Source organism: Protopterus annectens, chromosome 5.part0, assembly GCF_019279795.1.
Source record: "Protopterus annectens isolate FY-2018-M chromosome 5.part0, PAN1.0, whole genome shotgun sequence".
Taxonomy (NCBI): domain Eukaryota; kingdom Metazoa; phylum Chordata; order Ceratodontiformes; family Protopteridae; genus Protopterus; species Protopterus annectens.
In genome coordinates, this window is record NC_056735.1 from 676149963 (window position 1) to 676169692 (window position 19730).

The 19730-nt window shown below is 38.8% G+C and overlaps 1 protein-coding gene across 2 annotated transcripts in view; it reads left to right on the forward strand.

The window, feature by feature from the left end:
• The window catches only part of FANCB (FA complementation group B), a 489492-nt gene that overhangs the window by 246642 nt on the left and 223120 nt on the right, over positions 1-19730 (forward strand). For both annotated transcript variants that reach the window (XM_044072523.1, XM_044072524.1), the window contains exon 6: positions 13387-13553. In XM_044072523.1, the coding sequence (XP_043928458.1) occupies positions 13387-13553 (167 nt within the window). The remainder of the gene's footprint in view (positions 1-13386; positions 13554-19730) is intronic.

Sequence of the window (19730 nt, forward strand, 5' to 3'; positions counted from 1 at the left end):
AGAATTTTACAACTGTGCATGATCTCAAGCTCGACACATGATGTCTGGCTAGGAAATTCTTTCTATTGTCCTAAGACATAGATAGTTACTAGGTTTCACACGTGAAGTGTCTTTTATTGCTGCGGCTTCCTGGCAGGTGCAGATCAAAAAGAAATGTTACAAATTTGAGTTCAGTGAGCCAGGGAAACTTCATCAGAAGTGTCAAGGATGATGTAATCTGAAATAACTCAGCAGTAATGTGTATTATCAATTTAAGGACTATCTGAGAAAGAAAGCATTGCATTTTGTATTTTGTCTGAACCTGAACCCATAGCTCACCAGCACTTTGCCTTTGCTCTGGAAGTAGAATTTAGAACAGTATTTCTCTTAGTGATAGATAGAAATAGTAAGATTAGTCCAGCTGTTTTCTATATTTATGTCAAACTATCCTACAATGTTGTTTTAAAGTATTTCCTGTGATTTCTGAACTCTCTAGTGTCACTGTGTTGAATGAATAAGTATTGTCTTGTGTTTTTATTATTTATTATTAAATATTTTTAAAGCTTTTAACTGTGGCTGTTTTGTGTAGAGATAATTTAAGCTCTCAAGGTACTTGCATGTATTTGGTGATACTGTATAAGCCACTCCAGTAACTTTAGCCTTGGGTTACACTTACTATTTGGATAACAGTAATATTACACAGTGGAATTGGACACCCTTTGGTAAGGGCCTTTATAGTAGCTGATAAGAGTAGTTGGTGGCAGTGGATTACTACTTTATATAGCCTGGGCAGAAGGGGGCATAGCTAGTGAACCTGTGCCAGCCTTCCCCAGGAGTGTCTGTGTGTTTGTATATAAACCAAATCTCAAAGTCCATCTGTATTAGTTACTTGGGCAGGGACACAAAGCACTGATTGGACAGAGAGGGTACTGGAGGTTTTGGCTTGACTACTCGACTGAAATCTGAACCCTATAGCTGTGCCAGTGGGGGGTCTTATTGGGGATCTGGAGAGGAAAGGGAGAAACCTGCCCCAGACTGACTGTGATCTCTGTGTGCTGTTAAGGGAAATTGTACTTTACTGTGTGTGTACTTGTTATCCTCCCAATGTGGACGCCCCTCACTGGTGTTAGTGGTGAGGACTGAGGCTCCTTGATTACTGGGCCAGTGTATGGGCATCACAGTAGTATCATTGGATGTTCAAGGCAACTGAGTCTTCTGACCATGTACGCCTTGCCAGTGCCCACCCTTAGAGCACACCTCCTTTCTTAAGGAGATCCAGGCCAGTCAAGCCCAGAGTGAATTTGTGAATACATATGTAATCATCAAGATCCATTTTGATGGAAGATAGAGAGGATCACCCTGTTTAATTTGCAGGGAGAGTATAGCCCAGTGATAGAGAATACACTGATTACTGAACCAGTCTCTTCACTGTGTTTTGTTTGTCTGCTGGTGAAGATTTAGATCCCTGCTGGTGTTTGCCAGACTATTTGATTTGTGGAGATGCAAGAGATCTAGGACCTCTGAGTCCCTGATGGTTTAGAAGGCAAGGCAAGGCATAGATCTCCCCTTAGGAGTTCATAAGAAAGTGAGTACAGAGACGGTGCTTCTTGACTTTTCAGTTAGCTTAGTGTTTTTAAGCCATCTTCTTTGTTAGGAGCCTCTGGGGTTTTTCTAGTTCTTTAACTTGTCTAGTGAGGTACATCCCAGTGGGGCTTTGTAATCAATAACAGACATAATCAGTGCTGAATATAAATAAACAATGCCTTGTTTAGATCTGGATGATATTCCTTTGGCAGTTAGCTGAGCTAAGTAGAAGAATTTTGACTACCATTTTTACATGAGGATCAAAGGAGAGGGAATTATCGACCCAGGTTCTGAGGTCCCCAACAACATTCTCATTATGAAGTGGGGGTATTATCTGTGCTTTATACTGGGGGAGAATTTATCTGCCAATTGTGCCAGTATTGCACTTTTTTGACATTTAATTTGAACCCATTTTAGTAAACCATGTGTCTAAGTGCAAGCTCTTTTTGAAGGGTCTAGGCATCAGAAGGAGACTTAAGAATGACTCCTAGCTTGCAATCTTCTGCAGACTTGGTCAGCCAGAGGTCTTAATTAATGGAGTAAAGATTAGAAAAGCAAATGCTGAACAAAAGAAGTCCCATCTCTGAACCTTGTAGAATACCACCGATAACCTTCTCACACTCTGATGAGTACATGCCCACCCATTCCATATGGACTCTGTATTTTAGCCTGTCCATCTATTTCAAGATATTCTTTGAACTCCACTATATTGGTTTCAGCAGGTTTAAAGAGTTTGTGAGTGCAAGTCACTAGTGTATGATCGGATAAATCAGGAAACATGGTACCAGGGAATAGTGTATGACGATGCTTAGTTTGTAAGGACCAAGTCAAGAATATTACCTCCTCTAGTGGATTTGTTAATTACTTGGTCACAAAGTTTTCATTTATTAAATCTAAAAACTTCTGAGCATGTCCTACATTGTTGGTATAGGTACTTCATTTTATTGAGGTTTAGTTAGTCTCTCAAAGCAATAGGAGTTCTTGTTTATGGGGAGTTCATCAACTTCATTTAGGAATTTTGCATTATTTTCAGGTAACATAGAGGTTGTCTTGCCACAGGCTGTAAACTGATAGCTGATCCTGGAGCTCAGTAAGTTCAGTTTGTTGGTCTGTGGGGGTCTAGAGGTAAAATGGTCCCTAACAAATATGGAAATGCCAGCACAGTTGCCATTTGTTCTGAAGGGGTTCAGGCACCTAGGCATTTCCCTGTGGTACATTTGACTGGGGACACATGGCTGAAGTGACATTCAGCTGCAGAGATATATGGCTGTTTGCAAATTCTCTGTGGGCAAAGAGAAGCACACACTGCCATGCTCACAGCTTTAATAGCCAAATGCATGGTGGCAGAAGAAGTAGTGAGTGTTCTGCTCAAAGAAGTAGTGAGTGTTCTGCTCAGTGTAGAGTATATACTTGTGTAATTACAACATGTAGAAGTGTGCAACAGCATGGAGAAAATCCTGTAGGCTACTGTAGTCACATTTATGCTCCAGTATGTGTTTTAGGTAATGTTCCCTAGACACTGCGAAGGGGGTAGTGGTCCACACACTCCAATTATAAAGGCACTGCCTATTGTGCACTACATTTTTACTGCCGCTGACATGCCTTCTGGCCAGCTGGCTGATGATGCCTGCTATATTGCTTGCTGTCTCGTGTGCCCTTGGGGATCATGGACATTGTTTTCCCCCTGTGCATTTGGTTATGGAAGTTGTGGGCATGGTAACATATTCTTCTGTTTGCCCACGGGGAATTTGCAAACAGCCTTATTTCTCTGCAGCTGAATGTCACTTCAGCCATGTGTCCCCAGTCAAATGTACAACAGGGAAATGTCTCACTGCCTAGGCGCCTGAACCCGGTCTGAAGGCATGGTATGCACAAAACCCAGGTGAGAAGCTAGTTCTTTCTAAACAGTTAAATCAAGTTTCAGTAATTACACAGATATAGATGTGTTCCAAATACAGGAGAGACTCAAGGTTGGGTATTTTGTTGATGAGACTTCTGACAATGAGCAGATTCACCTTAATGTGATCTTGTTTTGGATTTTAAAGACTAGTTAAGTTGGGATGTCTTTTACCTGGATTTAGCCTAAAAAAAGGCAATATGGGAGCAGCAAAGGGTTTAGTCAATATGTGTAACCTTGGAAAGAGAGGTGTAGTCCATCCTTTGCAAAGCAAGTAAGATTGCCAAGTACCTCATCCAATGCTGAGCCATACTGGATCCCCCTGGAATGATACCAACTATAAAGCCAATTATTTTTCCTTCCACCTAAGCATTTTTGACTAGAAAAGGAAAAGAAAAGTTATGGTGGGGAAGAACTATGCCGCTGTTGAGCAAAATGCAGTTTAAGTTTTAGCTTTCGTACAGGAAACAGTGTTTTTTTTTCTTTTTTCTGTAGCTGGTATTACATGGAGCAGATAAAGCTCCAAACACTAAAAAGAATTTTGATTTGTTCGCTGATCATAACTCTTTATTTTGTGTTCTCGATAAGGATGCCAAGAAATTCACATCTCAAACACATAATAATTATAACTTTACAACATTCGACTGGCTTATCTGAGAGGTCTCATCTTCTTAGTGGAGGTTTATCGTAAATGGTCATTGTCCCAGAATCTTTGGTTAATGTTACCTTCTTCTCATAACATCCCAAGAATTCTGAAACAAAAATTCTAGGTATCCTTTTTTTCTCTCAGCCACCAGCTCTCACGCATTCTTTTCAAACTTCTGTATTGGAACAAGTGGTGAAGAGTATTAATAATTTAACAGGGTCAAAAGTTAAGGTAGGTGCCACTTCTTAAAGAAAAACGTTTACTGATGGTCTACCACAGGGTTCAGTTTTGATCCCTTTCCTATTTGGCATATATTTTTCAGACCTTCAAGCCAGCACTTGTGGCCTATGATTAACTAAGTTTGCAGATGACTCTAAATTGTGTGTTGTTGTTCGAGCTTCAACTGACTCACAGTTGCTTCAACATGGCTTGGATGATGTTAACAACTTTTGCAAGGACAATGGTCTCAAATGTAAAAAAAATGTGGTATAGTTCATTTGGTAAACAAAACAGTTTCACTTATCGTGTAAGAGGTGCATCCCTCCAATTGGACACTGTTGTAAGTGATCTGGGTACTCTTGTTGATAATTCCGTATTATTTAACCATCATGTCTCCACCACAGTTCAGAAAATCTTTTATCTGCCTCATCTAATTTCCAAAGACATCTCCAGTAGATCCAAAAGAGTCCTAATTCTCCTTTACTCACCCCTTATAAAACCCGTTATTAAATCAGACATACCTTTTGTAACGTATTTATCAAGACATATCACACAACATGAGAGATTTCAGAGATTCATAACTAAAAAGATCAGTGACCTCGAAAATCATAGTTATCAGGAGAGACTGACAGCCCTTTCTCTGTACTCAGTCTCTTACAGACCCCTCCCTGGAGATCTCTGTCTAACCTTTCATGCCATGACAGATCTAACCCTATTTGATTTCCTGTTCTTTCTCAGAACTGATGGCACATCAAATACTTGATTAAACCTCCAACCAGCAGATAAATTACACTTTGAAGTGATTGATTTATATCCCATCATAACCCAAGCTTTTTGAACAAGCTTCCACTGCATTTCAAGTAGAGTAGCACCCTTGCCACCTTCAGGGTGAAACTAGATAATTGGATGGTTATCCTCAAATTCTCTCCCAGTCTATCTCGTCTTCCCCATTGTGAAGCTAGAGGGAACTTTTGAATAGTTTTTTTTTTGGCAAGGGTTTAAATGGTCTGCTGGCTGATTGCCCAGTCCTTACTTGTGAACCTAAAAGTTGCTTTCATGAGTGAAAACTGCCAAGTCAGTGGGCCTTCAACCACATAGGTACACATGTGATGCACTAGATGCAACTGCTAGGCAGTTATGATTGGCATAGTGATAGGTACATGCTTGTCTAGCTCCTGAAAAGCTGACTGAGGATGTTAAAGCTCAAAGTTTAGACATTCCAGTTAAAGAAAATTGTCTCTTTGGTTCTCCATATGTGGATCTCTTGGCATCTTGCAGAAAGAAAGGTAAGCGTAAGCAGCAGCAGGAGGAATACTTTCCAGTTGGTTTTCCTTAAATAGATGTTTTTTTCTCTCCCAAAAATACCAATATAAAAGACCTGTCCCAACAGTCTTCTTCTTTTCATCATATATCTAAACACACGACAACATGTCACTCAAATTTGAATGAAAGATATACTGGTCGTTATGCTGTTATGCAATATCACATATAATTTCTGTTATGCAGTATATTTTTTGTTGATGCATGTGTAAATTAATGGTTTTGCTTATGATACTTTTTAGTACAGACTTAAAAAACCACTCCAACCTAGTGTACAGTCTTTTTATTTTAAGTCAAGGCAAATAAAGGGGAAGACTAATGGCATGACTTAATTTGGTCACCGTAGTCTTTCTTGAGAAAGTGGAACTATAGACATCATTGCACCTGATATGACCTCATATAAATGAGTTGCTTTTATTACTGTTGTCTTGTTACATTCACTGTTAAATATGGCTTGAAATTAGACTGTACTGTATATGATATACCAGTACATTTCATTATTTGTTTATTGGATGCTTACTACTTATATTAATAAAGTTACTGACTAATAATACTCTAAATCCCACTTTTTTTTGGGAGGGGGGGCTTAATATTCATTGCATCTTGTCCTTAAATTGAAACAGACAGATCTTTATTTTCCTGATCAGTGACTAGATTCAGATGCTTTTTATACTAGAATATCTTATTTAGGAACAGACAGAGATGCAAAAGTTTCCTTTTCTGTAAAAGGTTTAAGGAAATATTTCATGGCAGAATTGGTTAAGTCCTTTTCACTTTTTTTAAAATTTTGTAATGCATTTTAGGCAATTTTTTTATACACATGGCTAGTTAGGCCTTATTTGATACCTTGGATGATGTACTGATCTGTTGTAAGTGAGATCCAGGTTATTCTGAGTTATAATAACATCCATTTATCTAATTCTGTATTGTGTGGACTTGATAGTGTGCAATTTTTATTGTTTAATTTCCATAAGGGCTAACCTTGCCATATGTGTTCATGGTGAAATGCATTGATGTTGCCATGGTGTTTTGTTTGAAATCTGTCCCAGCTATGCCCAGTGAGTTGAGTTGTTTTACTGCTGGTTTAAAACTAGTCTTTTACATACCATCTTACTACTGAATCATAGTACTGCTTGTAATTCCCAATATATGTCATAATACCCAAATGTTATGATTAATTGTTAAACTGACTCTCCTAGAAGAACATACTAGAGTTGTGGGTACAATGATTTTTGTGGGGATGTTTTCTTTCAAAGCATTCAGCAGTGTTTATTTTGTATGATTTAGCAGGACCACTGAGCTTTCAAAATAATACATGCCTCATATTTTGACCACATTAGTTTTTCACTTTTCACATTTTTTTTAATTAATTTATTTATATTTGTTGACAAGGACAGAACATTGATCTCCATGGACCTTTTTTAGCCTCAATCTTGGGAACATGATCTGATTAAGTTACTTGCTCAAAGTCACATGGTTAGGCAATGGAGGCTAAGGGAATCAAACAGTGGATTACTGGACAACAGGAAACATCTTGCTAACAGCTCCTTAATCCTCTTCACCAACTGCTTGATAATGTTGCTGACATCCAGACAGTGTACTAATTAATTTTTTAAATGTGTAATACTGCTTTCATGGCAGCATTCCTCCTGATAATGTGCAACAGTGAACATTTCACTTCCTGATAACCTTCCTGGCCATACATTATTATACATTTGTATTTATAAATTCTGTTCACTTAGACATGATCCTGTATTTGGTGAGCAGTCAAGATGCTGACTTGTTATTTCTCTCATGGTTTAAAAGTTTAATTTGTATCTGGTTTTGAGAAATCTTTCATTGTTTTGGATTATTTCAGTTAGTTACAATGAGTAAGCAACAATCCACAATGGTGCAGCGGTAGCGTTGTTGCCTCACAGCAAGAGGTTCTCCCGTTCAATTCTCGGCTGGAGTGCTGGGAGTGCCTTCTGTGTGGAGTCTGCATGTCCTCCCCGCGGTTTGTTGGGCGTTCGAAAGACATGCGTAAATGGGCGTGCCTTCGTTGAAGGTTGGACATTGAGCTGGCACCTTGGCGTTCGTGAAAAAAATCTACTGCCAATCATTAGCAGACCGGAGTTCCGCTGTGGTGACCCCTAACCCGGAAAAGCCGAAAGACAAACAACAACAATGAATAAGCAACGAAGACATACTTCTCTGGTTCTTATGCATTCTGTCGAAAATTTTCCTTTGTTTTGGGATGACTTCCAAGATGGCTGCACATTGCTCAGCTCCCAGTATAAAAACATAAACTGTGGAAAAAAACTAGCAAAAGTTATCAAGTTTGTTAAATTCAGTTACTGATCAGTCACTACACTGTCTAAATGCAATCAAAAAAGAAATATGGAGAAAGTAAGAGAAAATCGACTAGAAAAGGAAAAGAAAAAATATAGCAGGAAGAACTTTGCAGCTGCTCAGCAGAAAGTAGTTCAGGTTTCAGCTTTGGTACAGGAGATGGCTTCCAGTGATTTAGAGGAAAAATAGGTGAATAAATGAGACACTGGAAGAAAATATGAGGTCAAAAGGCTGGAAAGAATAGAAGCTTTAAGTAGCTAGTCAGATGCACTGAAAAAAAAAACAGCAGAAATAAGAGGTTGAAGTGAAGCAGACTGACACTGACTGAAAGTGAAAGTTCTCAAGAACGGTTTCAAAAAATAATACAATTAGAAGGCAGGGTATGCAGTGGAAACCTGAGATTTTCTACTGTACCAGACAAATTGCAAGGAATAAATTGCATTAATTTTATGAAAGTGCAAATAAGCAACCGAACTGGTATTTCAACACCAGGATTTCTTAATTGAAATGGCACACCATATTTATGTCCAAATTTGGGGATAAGAAAGCAGCCAATGCCTGTATTAATAAAGATGCTGTCATACCAGCAGAAAGAGATGCTTCTCACAAAATTGTGGTAGAGGGGAAGGTACTAAAGAAATTAGGGACACCAGAGTTTCTGTAGAAAATGATTATTCACTATATACCAGACAGAAGAGAAGCAAGTTTATTCCTGCAGATAGGATATGTCGAGAAGCAGGTGTGAGAGTCAGTCTGCTATATCAAGCTATTTTTAGAATGTTTTTGTTTGGGGGAATGTGACCAGTGTTGATGTGGTATCCAAACCCCATGTAAAAATGGGAAAATGAGAAGATGCTGATGATGATTGTCAAATACATTTTTGGATGCTGAACAACCCAGCAATAAGGAAATGACTGAAGAATGTGCTTTTAGGTATTTCCTTAAAAAGCAGCGTGGTTAGTATTTAAATGGAAACTGGCAAGCAGTTCAGTGAACGTAAGTGAACATTGAAGAGAAGTGGATACCTTTATAAATAGTTGCACAGTTCACAGAATATAAATGAATGTTTGAGAGTAGTGTAGCAGTTATATCATTAACAGCCTTAATACTTGTTAAATACAACAGTGCATGATTTAGCTTATTCATTTAAGCATAGCCCATGCCCTTTTTCTTAAGGCTGGCATGCAAGCTGTTTTTCACACCTAGGAGGAAGATATAGATACAACAAGAAAAACTGGTATCTGTGCAAGGGAGACTATCGGCTGTGGCATCCACTTCCAGCATGATTAAATTTGGGTTGATAAAGTCTGTTGGCATAGCTGTCTGTTTGGGCAGCTGCCCCTGTATGGAGAGGCAACTTCCATTTTTGTAATGTGTATCTAGTTTTAGGTTTTTTTCTGTCAATTAAGATGGGTTGAGGAGAGGTTAAAACTGTATTTAGTTTCTTGTTCCTTGAGTGCTTTTACTGAAGTAAAACACCTGTGAAATGGGTTCAAACAGAGATGAGAAGCAGCAGCTGCATATATTAGTGTGGCAAACATTAAGGTTTATATGTAAGTTGCAAGTTGGAAACATATATTCAAAACAACTGTTATGCATAATATGTGAAATTAATAGCTTCTTAACAAAATAACTGTCTTTTCATTGTTATCGTTGAATGTCAATAGCATTGCAGGTATGGACAAAAAGCAAAGTGCACTAAATCATATTAAGAAGTGTAGGTTATAAATAGCAGTACTGTCAGGGAAGCGTTTGGATAGAAATAAACATGTGAATTTGGCAAAGAAGGGACTTCAAAAGGGATATTCAGCAGAGTATCAGGGAAAAAGGAAAAGGGGGTTATAATACTGATTGCGAAAGGATCTCCAGTAGTAATAGAAGAAAAAAAGAAATACAGTAATGGTATTTTTGTGATAAGTGGTTATTGCTAGGAAAAGAGGATTACACAAGTATTTATAGGTTCATAGGTGTGTACTAGGCTAATGGCCCTGGAGCCTTTACAAACCTAGCCCATAGGATTACCCTGGCACCGTGCCACCTAACCTTGGTTCCTAATGCCTCTGTCGAGTAGAGCCACTGGAGTGATCCCCAGCGTGAATTTTCTATTTCCAATCCACTCTCTGCTTGACATGTATATGAAGTCCATTCCATAGCATGGGCAGTCTCTTGGTTATGACCTTGCCCCTCCAGCATGTTCTGTTGATTGTGGTAATGAGGTTGAGGTCTCTGGAGCGTGTGGTGCGGAGAGATTGGGATTTCTTTAGATGTAGCATTTCTAACAGAGTTGGGTCAGACGTGGCTTTTTAAGTCGAGCAGAGATCGCCTCTAAGTAGGCGATATAAGACCGAGAATAGTTGGAGTTTTTTTTAGTCTGTCCATATGGGACACATGTTTAAGGCCTAGGATCCTCTTTGTGAGGTATTTTTGTGGCCTCTCCAGTTGTTGCAGGGGGCCTCTGCAGTTGTTGCCAAACGAGGTATTGTACTCTATGATTGGCCTAATGAGGGAAGAGTAGAGGGAGACAATGACCTCTTTCTTCCTGGATGCAAAACCCTTAGTAATGAGATGTGCCACATAGAAGGACTTTCTGACCACAGTGGCAGCATGGCAGTCAAAAGAGAGGTTGCTGTCAACCTGTGTTCCCAGCTCTCTTATAACGCCTTCTGTGTTCAATGGACTACCATCAGTGTGGTAATTCAAGGGAACCAGGTTTTTACCAAAGGGAATGAAGGCACATTTGTTGGCATTGAGCTTAAGGGCATGGTTCTGACACCAGTCGTTAGTCTCATTGAGGCCTTTCTGTTGGATGTTAACATCACTTGGGGGAGTTAATAATAGCTTCCAACTTGCAATCGTCTGTGAACTTTATCAGCCAGAGTCCCTTCATGTTGGCCTGGACTTCAGAGAAGTAGATACCAAACAGGAGAGGACCCAGGACCGAACCCTGTGGGACTCCACTCATGACTGGTCAGCAGTCTGACTTGGAGTCAGCTACTTTCACACTGTGGGTTCTATCTGTGAGCCAGTTTGCAACCCATCTAGTGATATAGAGGTTGATGCCTAGCTTAGTAAGTTTTTCTGTGATTTCTGAGTGGGGAATGGTATCAAAGGCTTTGACAAGATCAAGGTAGGCTGTATGAACCACCTTACCTTCATCCACAGCTCTGATGACTGACCCAAAGAAGTCGACCAAGTTGAGCTGGCATGATCTACCCTTCACAAAACTGTGTAGGATCCAGAGTTTGGAGAGTCCCTGTATCCCTGTTTATTAGGTCCATGATGATGCGTTCCATAGCTTATGTATTTATATTAGACCTAAAACTACTGTTATGGAGCTTAAGAGAATTTTGACAGAAATAATTAGTTTTTGGCATGCTATGTTATTTATAGGTGGGGACTGGCATCAGATTTGCAGTAGTGGGGCTTCATCAGGGGAACTTAGAAGGGAAAATTTAACAAAAGAGGGTAGATTTTATGAGAAATGTATGAAAATATTTGGAATAGAAGGCTGGATTTACTGGCAGGAGCTCAGATGGAATTTGCATGTTATTCTCCAAGGTACAGTAACTAAACTAGACTGGACAGAAATTACATTTCACAGGAGCATGGGTATTTACTTGAAAGCTTTGAAATATTCAATAATTATTTTAGATCATGCTCCAGTAAAGACTTAAATAAAGATACAGGATGCTGAAGTAAAAATTTGACACTGGGACTTTCCTACTTATTTTTTAAAAAGAGGGTATATTAAGGGATGGGTAGAGGAAATGATTTGAGAGTTGCTATGGAAGACGGACATTTCTTCAGGACAGATAGATAGGAATTATTATGAGGGTTGTCAAGCATTAAAGTATTTCAGAAGAAGATTAATCTCATTGAACAAGAAGAGATGAAATTTGCTAAGTGATAAAGGGAAAATAAGGTTAGTATGTGGATACTCTGTATGAGTTTAGAAAAGTTAAGCAAGTGTTTTTGGTAGTTCTGGAGCATAAAAACTCTTAACACAACAATGCAGGCAACATAAAGTAGAAAGGGTTGTTGCAAAAGTTAGGGAGCTTGTAACAAGAAATTAGTCGGAGATCCTGTAGAGGTATTGGACACATTTCAGAAATTCTATGAAAATTTGTATAAAGCAGTGAAATAAGGAAACCAAAAAAGGCACAAATGGAAATGTTTTTGGAAGACATAACTACGCCAAGGCTGAGTCTCAAGAATTAAGTAAGATGAGAAGGAAATAAAATAAAAATGGTGATAAATAGTAGTGAAGTTTCGAGGAACAGATGGAAAGACTGTGAAGACTGTTCAGCTTGAGCTTCATGTAGACTAATTTCAATTTTATACCATTATTATAAAGTGTTTGTGTCTGCTGAGAGAGTATGACTTTAAGATTTTTAACAGGAAATGACACCACAATTGATGTGAATATAAAGCATGTGTCTTCCTGTTGTAAGACTGTTTGTTGGCTTGAAAAAGACTTATGTCGAAAGCGCTTGCCGTTCTATATAATAAAAGCAATTTATTTTAGAATCCGCCTGACGCTTGTCTTTGGAGTTGATGTTGTACAAGCATTGTTAGATGGAGGTTTATGTTTTAAACGTTATCAAGACTATTTGTGAGCAGCTTTGGCTGCACATTTGAGCTTGGAGCTGAATAGCTGGAACTGTATCTTGAAAATTTCTCTCTTATAACTTCGCTTGATAAGCAAGGTGTGCTTATTGTTGGTTGTTTAAGCTGAACAGTGTGAAATATCGAACTTTGACACTAACAATAGACTACAGGTACTGTGTATATACAAACTGACATTTGCATTTTTGTATCTGTGCTGTCTGCATAAGTGGCCCTTCCCAGCCATTTTGTTTTTTACGCTTTCAGTTATGCACTCCTCCTGTGCCTTGACACAGTACACAAGCACACACACTGCATGCTTTTGACTACTCAGTCCAATGCACAAATGCCAAACAACACTGCACTTTCTCTACCCAGGCAACATCTGATGAGACCCAGTGGTCCTTACCCATTCCCAGGGCAGTCTACTTTGCATCTGCTACAAAATCAGATAGGGCCTTGGGCCATGCTGCAGGCTATTAGTGTCTCTACATGCATGCCTCAGCCCTCCTCAAAGTCTGCTAGACATAGGAAGGTTATTTCACCACTTGATATCACTTCTGAAGTACCTTTTATGGAACTTCAGATATTGCAAATGCTCTTAATATTAGTATATACTTCTACCTGATGATATAAAACCTATCAAATGATTGTCAGCTCAGTGTTTTTGTTCAGCTAGAAGCTATAGTTAATGTAAAATTCCATTTGACAACTCAATGCTTTTATAAAGCTAAAATGTAAATTTAATATTAAATAAAAAAAAACAAATAGCAAAAAATTAATAATGTTTGTATTATGTTGCCAGGATGGTCTCACTTCTCTGTGGGATGAAGAAGGAACTGTACTCCACCCTCCAGATCAAGGGCCATCATCAGTTCTTGACAAGTGGAGCAGTTGTGTTGAGAAAATTTGGCAACGCACTGTAGAGAATTACTGGGTAGTCGGAGTAAAACTGGCAAATCCTGGGGGCATGTAAGTTTCTTTAAATCTATCAGTTGTGATTCACTGCTGCATGTTAAACATAAGAAGTATTTAAGGTACTTAAGGAAGACTGTGTTGGATTGTTAGAAGCAGCTTGCATTTGCCAGTGATCAAGAGATTTAAAAGCTGAATCCCTGTTTTCAGAAACCAGTTTGTTTTGTCTTAATGTTACATGCGGTGTTGAAGCCTCTCATACATGAGGCAGTGACTTAATGTATATATGAACATTTAATTGCTTGGCATGGCAGTAATAGAGATGCATCTCCCAGTCTCTATTAAATAATTCCTCTACTTTTCTCCAAAATAATAATCCTCCACGCAAACAACTCTACTCCCTTTAGTACATTCACCTTCTCCTTTCTTCACCTCTTCATCAGACCTAAGCTACTACATTTCACATTCCACCACTCTACTATATTCTCTATATTATCCCTCTGTGGTGACATCCACTGTAATCCAGGACCCACCTTCACTACCCCCACTACAATTCCAAACCCATTAATCCCTGTAAATCACTTCATAATGTAACAGTAAACCTACAAAGTATTTGAAACAAAATTGTTGACCTACCTGCTGGATAGCTCTCAATAAACCTAATATCATTGCTACTACTAAAACATGGCTAAAAGTAAACATACAAGCCTCAGAAATCCTCTCTCCAAATTTCAGTATAATAAGGGCAGATGTAGACCCCTCAAAAAAGGAGTAGTAGCACTCCTTTTTTCCAATAACTTCATCATCCATCCATATAATAATGACATTCCACATGGAAATTCTAGTATCCTTCCTAAAAATAAACAAATTGAAAAAAACTTCATAGTCCTTTATATTCCTCCTGGTAGCAACATACCCTATACTGGAAGAGATTCTATCCTGGATTTCACAAACTACCAAAGATGAAACCATAATTCTGGGTAATGTAAACAGCTAGTTAGACTTTAGTTCTAAATTTCCTTCCTCAAATATAAATCTATTTCATTTTAACCAACTCATCAACTCACCAACAAGATATAATAACAAAACTCAGGAAGGTTCCACCTTAGACTGGATAATAGTCTCCAACCGGTACCCTCCCAAATGCTTTGTGACTACCTACTAGCCTTTGTTCATCATACAGCACCCTCCTACAAAACTCATCAGTTCAAACACATTAGGAACATTACCAAATTCAGCAAACAAACTTTCAACAACATTCTAAGAAATTTAAAGTGGAATGTCTTAAAATATCTTCCCTTAGATAGTGCACTAGAGTATTTCAGTACAACCTTCCTACACATTTTAGACAATCCAGCTCCCCCTAGAGTGAAAACCAATCATTAACCAGCTAACCAGGGGCAAATCTTGGAAATTATGGCTAAAACATAAAAAAACACTTAGACTTACTAAAGTAAGAACAACAGGTAAAAAGAGTTGTATCCAAGGATAAAAAGACTATTATTTAAAACTACAAACAAATCATAAGCACAGCCCAAAACAATTCTGAACTTCAGTAGGATCTCTCTATATCCTGGCACAAAAAGTAAACCATGCTCATTCCCAGATACAACTGAACAAATTGTGAGTCTCTTCAACTCACACTTTATAAATTCCATAGCCAGAATCAATGCTAATCTCTCACTACACAATGAATCTACTGGTTTAACCACATTACCACATCTCCCCCAATCCACTCCCTCTCACTCAAATAGCCCAGCTATAGATGCCTTAGCCTCATTCTCACTTGAGTCTCAACTTTTGCTATAAAGAGACTACTACTTGAACTAAAACCCAGCTCCACCTCAGCAAACATGATACCCACCAAATACGTAAAACACTGTACTGAAGCCATTGCCTACACGATTAGTATAGTCATTAAAAGAGCCATCAAAGAATCTTACATCCCCAAACTCTGAAAACAAGCCTTTATTCTACCCCTACATGAAGTTGGTAGCTTAAATGATATCTGAAACTTCTGCCCTATAGCTATCTTATGTCCTATTTCTAAACTTCTTGAAAAATGCATTCATATGCAAATTCTACACTTCCGTCTTGATAACCAGATCCTATCCCCAACTCAGCATGGTTTCAGGCCAGACCACAGTACCACAACAGCCTTACTAGCCTTTTTGGACATTATCTACAAAGCTCACAACTTTGGTAAAATTGTATATTCTCTATTCCTTGACTTATCCAAAACCTTTGATACTATCTCTCGTTCCCTTCTTCTTACCTAGCTCTCACTTATTCGTCTATGTACTTCTTCTCTTAACTGGTTTTCAAGTTACTTATCAGACAGGGAACAATCAGTTAAATGGCAAAACTCAGTTGGGATAGCACGCACGCTGTAGGGCTTCAGAGGGCTTTTGTCTTCACCTTTAACTCTCCCTCTCCATATTCTGACTATTCCTATAATATTTTTTAATTGTATTTCTTGTGTTTGTCCACCAGATGGCAGGCTAACACCACTAAATAACTGTTCTTTCTTATAGCACATGGCAAACTTCTTTTCATTAAATTGTTTTCCCTGACTATTTTAACACAACTCTTTTTGGACCTTGTGCCCTACTCTCCCTGCTCTATTATCTTTAGTCTTTTTATCCCTCTAATCCCTGCACTCTTGACCAGTATATTTTCCTGCAAAACAAACATTAAACAGCACAGTTTCTCTTACTGATTGTTTTTCGTTTGTGAGTCCACTTCCTCGCTACGCTTGGGCTCACTACACCCCCCTACCCTGTCCCCATCCTCACCCACCCCTGACTTCATTTCCTTTATGCTCTTGCCTTTCTAATCACACCCCCTAAATCCCACCCCTCAATTACCTTATCTTCCAGTTGCCTTCCTTCATCCTCTCTATCCACCTTTTCTCTTACTTACACCTGTATCTCTTCTCATTTACTTTACTCTCTGTTTCTTTTATTTTTGACAGTAGTACCTGTCTGCATCCTTCCCACTTTTTCATCCTACACAAACAATAACATCCTCATTCACTCTCTATTTCACCATGTCACACCACACCCTCTTACTAGCACTACTAACTTCTTCCACTCTAACTTTCCTTTACAATATTATCTCTTAACTATCACATAACACCTTGCTTCCACTCACCCACCTCTATATATCCACTTCACTTCCCTCAACTCCCCTATTCTTTCTTAACTCTACCTCTTTTCACTGTTTCTAAAATCTTACCTCCTATCACAAAACATGCCACCTACAAACCCAACCTAAATGGAAACCCATATACTTTCTACTTTATATACCAAAGACTCATCCTATCTCCATGCTATACTCCCTGTTAATTGCAGGTGATATTCACCCCAACCCTGTCCCAAGTATGCCCCCTCCCCCTGTCAGTCTCTCCACACTAGATTTTACTCTTCCTTCTCATATCCCATTAAAACACATGTCCCTTTTTGCTATTAACCTGAGACGTTTAGTAAATAAGACTACAGAATTTCATTCCTGAATCTCCCTACACATCCCTGACATGCTAGTACTTAGTGAGACTTGGCTAAAACCTCACATTCTGGATAAAGGCATTCTTCCCCCTGGCTATAACATTCTTAGACTAGATTGAACCACAAAAAAAGGTGGTGGTGTTGCTATTATGTACTTTGATAACCTCACCATGACCCCTTTAGTTTACCCCTCCCTACTTTACCCTCCTGCTGAACTTCTTTTAGCCAACTGTAAAATGAATCCTCACACCTCACTCAACATTGTTGCAGTCTACATTCCACTAGGCAACAGCATTACTTTACTTAATACTTAAAAGTATTCTCTCCTCTCTCTCCACTTACCGCTACAGTGAGACTATTATTATGGGAGATGTCAACATCATCTGGTCAACTCTCACCTCTGAATCTCCTTCCAACTCCATTAACCTTCATGGTTTCACCCAACTAGTTACTACTCCTACTTATATCACTAAATCTACTTCTCATGCATCTATACTTGTCTGGATCTTAGTGTCACATCCCCATAAATATCACTTCCCTGAAACCCTTCCTGCCACTCTGTGACCACTGCCGTACCACAGTTCTCCGCTTTAGCCCTCACATTCTCAAACCACATAAAATCAAAGCATATCAAAGTCACAAAAACTTTGACCCTAATGAACTTAACAGCCACCTCTCAACTGGTCTTTTCTGAGACAGCTTCACCTAGATGAAGCTGTCACAGAATTTAACATAACATTTCTTAACATACTCAACTCCTTTGCTCCCTTACACTATGTTAAAATAAAATCTGCTAGATATCCTTGGCTAACTCCTTCCACTCACTCCCTTATGGTACATAGAGAGAAAATCTGGAAGCTCTGGAACAAAACAAAACTGCCTTTGCACCTCCAACACTCCAGAACTTGGCTAAGCAAGCAATTATTAATAAGAGAAACTACTACTCAAATCCCCCTGAAACATACTAACCCAAAGAAATTCTGGTTTACACATAATCAAATTCTTCATCCTGGTAAACCATCTACTCCTCAACCTAACCTTGCCATCTCTTCCTCCAGCTGTAACTAACTTTAACTCTTACTTCATTGACTCTATCAATAAACTTATTAACCTTCCTAACTCTAATTCCCCCTCTCCCCCCCATTTCCTCTAACCCCTCTTCAACTTTCTGTCTAAAAATGGTGTCCACTAGCTACATACAATCTTTGCTTCTCAAACTTAAACCATGCTCCCCCTCATTTGATGGTCTCTCTCCACTATTTCTCCAACTAGCTGCCAAATCTCTTGCTCCACCTAGCTCTATTCACATAAACAATTCCATTACCATTCTATTACTGAAGCCAAAGTCTCTGCCATATGGAAAAATTTTACACTCTTCCGAATCACAAAGGAGGTTAAGCCACTGATCTTTCCAACTATAGGCCCTTAGCAATACTATCACCTCTCTTCAAGATCTTAGAGGAATGTATATACAAACAAACCCTACAATATCTTACTCATGAAAACCTAATCACTCCTACTAAACATGGTTTTCACCCTGGCCATAGTACCTCTACTGCCCTCATGTCTTTCACAAACACCATTTCACAAGCTAGAGATCACAATAAACTAGTCTCTTGTCTCTTTCTTGATCTCTCAAAGGCATTTGACACTGCCTCCCACCCTCTACTATTAGATAAACTCTCTCTATTAAACCTATCTCCCACCACTATTTCCTGGTTCTTTAGTTACCTCAGTAACCGTTTCCAATCTGTCAAATGGAGCTCTGCTACATCCCCAGAATGCCTTATACAGGGGTGAGTACCTCAATGGTCAATTCTAGGACCTCTGCTATTTAATATTTTTACTAATCAACTATCTTCCCCTACCCCACACTCTTCACTTGTTCAGCATGCAGATGACTCCACACTCACCTCTATTGCTCATTCATTTACTGATCTCCAAACTGTAACACAAAACACTTTCTTGTCTATTGAAAATTAGCTCAACCAAAACCATCTTATACTAAACCCTAATAAGACCAAGCTATTACTTTTTTTTACCAGAAACAATATCCTTCTTGAAACCATCTTTCACCATTACTTCCCATAACAACACCGCTATCTCAGTTGAAAGTCACACTACTAGGGATCATTATTGATGATCAACTTACATTTGACCTACATGTTTTAAGTAACATTAAGAAAACCAGTCAAAAACTTGGTCTTCTTTATAGAAATAAAAACTTTCTCTCAAGCAAAGTTAAAATAGCTCTTTCACATGCCTACCTATTACCTACCCCACTTTATGGCTCTCAATTTTTTACCAATCTACAGGCCACATGTATGATTAAATTTGAATCCACTTACAACAAGGTAGCTAAATTTGCTGCTGAGATGCCATACTCATCTCATCATTGTCTTGCTGTCAGCAAAATTAACTGGTTAGAATTCCCCCATAACCTCTTACTTTCTCAGCTCCAGTTAATGCATTCTGTTCTATATAAATCCACTTTTTGCCCAAGCATCACCTCTATTATCTCCCACTACACCCCTGCAAGAACACTCCGGAGCTTTGAACAACATCACGTCAGTCGCCCTGCTAGACAGATGTCCAGGGAAGTAAATAGTGTGGGAAGAAATAGCCAGGGAATTGTTATGGCTAGGCTTGTATAGGCCCTAGGGCCAATAGCCTAGTACCAGCCTATGAACATCTCCTGTTCATTCATAAACCCAAGATTAACTTAGGC